Source organism: Hevea brasiliensis, chromosome 18 (genome assembly GCF_030052815.1).
Source record: "Hevea brasiliensis isolate MT/VB/25A 57/8 chromosome 18, ASM3005281v1, whole genome shotgun sequence".
NCBI classification, from domain to species: Eukaryota; Viridiplantae; Streptophyta; class Magnoliopsida; order Malpighiales; family Euphorbiaceae; genus Hevea; species Hevea brasiliensis.
The window spans coordinates 51,020,882-51,025,579 of NC_079510.1; the positions used below are offsets into that span (position 1 = coordinate 51,020,882).

The 4,698-nt window shown below is 30.6% G+C and overlaps 1 protein-coding gene across 1 annotated transcript; it reads right to left on the reverse strand.

Moving 5' to 3' along the window:
* Positions 1-1,140: 1,140 nt before the first annotated feature.
* Positions 1,141-2,415, reverse strand: LOC110636632 (peroxidase 27-like). The gene is made up of 4 exons (XM_021786430.2): positions 2,197-2,415; positions 1,921-2,106; positions 1,652-1,817; positions 1,141-1,562 (listed from the first exon to the last, which is right to left on the reverse strand). The coding sequence occupies exons 1-4, from the start codon at positions 2,413-2,415 to the stop codon at positions 1,147-1,149; spliced, it is 987 nt and encodes a 328-aa protein (XP_021642122.2). The 3' UTR covers positions 1,141-1,146.
* Between the last annotated feature and the right edge of the window lie 2,283 nt (positions 2,416-4,698).

Consider the following 4,698-nt stretch of genomic DNA (forward strand, 5'->3'; position numbering starts at 1 on the left):
TTGTTTCAGCTTTTTTTAATATCAGTACATCTTGGAAATATTGTTCTGTCGGTGCTGTTCTAACTAATACAGCAAAAAATTAAAAATTGTTTCTAACGGTTGATTGACTTCACCAATGCTCAAGACCCTGCCCCAATAAATGCGCCATGTTTCATAATCTATTGGTTATGAAGATAATTATAAGGTGTAGGATTATTCATACCATAATTTGAGGGTACTTCCCTAGCATAATTGGGTTAAGACAGCTGCTTTTTGTTTTGTTTATATAAGTTAGAAGATTTAACATTAGATATCAGCTTATAATGTCATCTAACCACAATACTTTTTTACATATAAAATCCTGGACCATGACAACCTTTTTCTAAAAGTTGTTCGGTTAATGATCATTATCAGCAAAGTTTACCTTTGTTATATATGCTTAATTAAGCATTGTTCATTGACTCATAATCAAGTGCCAAATTTAATTTTCTCCTTCTGTTGTTATTGGCTAATTTCAGTGAATAAATGAAGAGACTGGAGTCAGGAAATAATAATGTGATAATATCTAGCAAGGGTCTGTGTGATGCTAATGGGACAACTAGAGGAGATTTGAACGTCCTTGTTTATGTTATACATTATCAAAACTAATGTTTGACTAAGAATGGCTGTGACACTTGCACCTCCACATGATGCTAACACCATAACTTTCATTTGGTTCAGTTTAATCAAAACCAATTAAATTATTAACCTAGAAAAGCATCCATTACTACGTACTGCTTTTTCTTTTATTTTTTTTGGGGATAAGCATACTGCTGCTGATATTTCTTAATTGTTCGATAGTATTTAGGTGTTCATAATAATAATAAAGCCTTCAAAATAAATATATTTATTTCATTATTGACAAAAAGAAGTGGGAACTAGAATAAATACATGAAATATACACACTCTATTGCCCCAATGCGTGACCAGTATTGTCCACACGAAGAAACCTTATTACTATGGCCTCAAAACGAACCTTCCTAGCACATATTCAAAGAAAAAGGACAAATTAACTAAATAGTAAATAACAAAACTAGCACTGATTATCTATATAATTCATCTTTCTTTTTTTTATTCTCATACAAATGAATAGGGAAAATTCCCTTCCATTCTGACATCTAACTTTGTCTAGTTAACCTTGCTGCATGCTTTCCTGATTTCACCTGCTGTACCTGTAAGAACTCCAACCCTGCCCATCTTCACCATTGACACACCAAAATCTTTGAAGAAAGTGGATCCCTTGGTGGCAGCCTGAAGCTCAACGTAAGCTTTTGACACACTGTTGTCAAGGAGAGCTACATCAGACTGGAAGAGGCCTCTTCTTTTACTTACAAGTGTATAATAGTCTGCATCAAATGTCCTGAAGCTCCCAGGATCCATTTCTACCAGTGAATTTTGATCTCCTGGCTTGCATTTATTTTTCAACCTTTGTACATATTCTGAATCCAACGCGGGATCAGAGTCATTATTGATTCCCTTTCCAGTGAAATTGTAAAGCCGGGAATTGAATGAAGAGCAGTGAGAAGTACCAATGGTGTGAGAACCTGTGTAACCCAAAGAGATCAGAATTAGAGTCCAGTTCTAGGTGGGGGGTTCTTTTATGACACGCATTGCATGGTTAATTTTCACGCACCTAATAGCACCGCTGCATCTTTTATGCTCAGACCCTTAGCTCCAAATCTTGCTATTACCGTAGTAATATTTGCAATAGGAGCTATCAGGTTATTGAAGGTTTCTGTTAAGTTGGAAACCCTTCCGTCTCTTCGTCCAGTTTCAACTTCCCAGTGAGGTCCTTTGGTCTGAGATGATAAAATTTTATTTGTATAATAACTAATTCTTTTCACTCATTTGATTTTTGGTTTAGGGAAAATTTAAATGAAAGGAGATCGAAATGCTAATTACCGCAACTGTGACATCCCTGGCCACAATAGCCACTATGTCTGCGCATGAAACTACTCCAGGACATGCCTTTTCCAGAGCAGATTTCACTCTGTCGATAATTTGGTATCCTCGAAGGGTTTGATTTGGAGGTGCATCTTTCTCAGCTTGATGAGTACTAGAGTTTAACAGCACTGACCCATCACAACCCTGCAGACATAATCAAATTATAATAACCTATACATAAGCTTTGGACAGGTTATATATCACAGTACCATTTTTTTTTTCTATGATACTTACCCGAACAAAGCAATCATGAAAATGCATCCTCAACAAGGGGCCAGCAAGAGAAGGAGCTACGGACATGACTTGATCAATAACCCTCTTAACAATGGCCTCAGCTCTTGGGCATGTCTTGGAGTAAAACCCTACTTTCAGTTGAGCGTTCACTGGGTTAAACACAAATAATACAAAGATGAATCGGAGAAGAAGAACTGAAAATGACTTCGAAGCAGACATTTCTGTTAGGCAGATGAGTTTTTCTCCTGGCGAATGCAGTTAGAGGTAAAGGCACTCTTTTATGTAGCATGGACGTGCCGACCCTTTCGTGGAAAGGCTGTCATTACATGACATTTGATCTGTTATTCCATTAATAAAATGAAGTAAGTAATCGAATTTGGGTAGTTCAATAATTTGATTGATTTAAATTAATATTAAAATAAAGATGCATCCGATATAAATTCAAGCTCGTTTTGATAACGAATTTAATAATTATTACATTGAATATTTATATATAAATTTATATATTATTTATATATTTTTAATTAATTATATATATATTAATATAAATATTTAATTTAATTATTATTAAACTTGCTGGATGTTATTTATGTTAGATGCACTCTTCAAATAATTTGCTGTTGGCTTCCTTTTATATCTGTGATTAAGTAAATTATTAAAGCATCCATGTGACAGAGTAATGGACGTACCCAAAATTAAAGCTGCAATCTGCATAATGGCTTTCCACGGGAGAGGTTTCACCTTGCAACACAAAACAACTTATCTACACAATCGATCGAATAAATAATTTAAGACGTGCAATTAAGGAGTTACAAGTTGATCTTGCCAGTAAGATGTCCTTAGCATGTGTTAGTTCAACAGATCGTTAATTTATTGTAAGACATTTATTTATAATTTTAATTCAAACGGTCCATTTGGCTGCTGACACCAGGGATATTAATTTATTGCCTCGATCGGCCGCCAATGGGAATTGATGCTGTCTGATGCAATTAGATATATAATAATAATAGTAACCCAACAAAATTAATTTAATTGATAAAAATAAAAATATTTTCTTTTATTAATTAAAATTCGTTTCTGCTTTAGGAAAAAGAAAAAAAAAAAAATCGATTCTGCTGAAAAACATTTCCGCACAATCCCTTATCCTTAGGGACACCCAATCTCTTAGTTTAGGCCATAAGAGTTGATGATGAAGAAAACATCGAAGTAATTGAAATTCTAGTGATCATATTTAAAGCAGCTAATTGTCTTCGGGTACAGTACTATCTCAATCTATTTTATTTATTATTTTTTAAAAATTAATTTATTATAATTAATTGATATTTTAAAAAGTTTAAAGAGTGTTAATTATTTTTTTAATTTTTTCTTTATTTTTATTAAATATAATAATTAATTATATAATTTTTTAAAATTCATCTTAACACTTTCCATCTCTTTCTTAATTAAATGAGATAAAAGTATAATTTAATCAAATTAAAAAATATTTTATTAAAATTTAAATAATTTCAATTACTATAAAAACCTTTAAAGATAGATAAAAATGAATAGATGCAGTATGTCTTTTGCCATTTTAATTACCTTTGGTTTTTCTTATATATAGCAATTTAACCTTTGGTTTAGAGTTGAGGGCAGGTGAGATTTTCTTATTATATAATCATAGAGAGCAAAGGCATTTCTAAAATTTAATTGATAATCATCGGCTAACTATATATATATATATATATATATATATATATATATATATATATATATAAGAGCTGACAACAACACTGCAAGTGATAGAATTATTTTTAGACTAATTGTTAAACTCAACCTAATTTCTGAGTTCAGTGATACAATGTCGACTGAAAATCTGTCGGCACGTAAAAAAAAATGGTAGTATTTTGTGAGAAAATTTGTTTAGTTATATACTTCCTCTATTGCATTTCAAGTAATATTAAAAAAAAAAATTGAGTAATGTTTGAAAAAAAAAAAATTCTCACTTTATTTGTTTTTTTAGAAAATTAAGAAATCGTTAATTTTTTTTTTCAAATTTATCCTTCTCTGTTATTATCTTAATGTATTTTTTTTATTATAATTTTTTTCTTTAATTAAATACAAAGATATTCAAGTCAATTATTAATTTAAAAAAAAAAGAGAGATTATTTAATTATTTCTTTAATTCTCGTCAAAAATCTTAAAAAAACTTAAAAATGAGACGAAAAAAAAAAAGTAAATATTTCTGTTAATAAGAATGAGAGATACTCTTTCTGATTTTATTTTATTGGGACACATTTTGCAATTATTTATTTTTAATGTATTAAATTAATGTGGGAAACGCGTATTTACAATAGTTTGAAATGAGATTTGGTTTTAATATGCAAAAATTATCTTGAGAATATCTCTAACAGTAAATAAAAAATAATCTGATTAAGTAAGCCATGCACGTTCTGTTTACTGCTTCTGCATGCACTAATTAACAACCAATTGATGATGGCAACTTATAATTAATTTTTTGTGAAT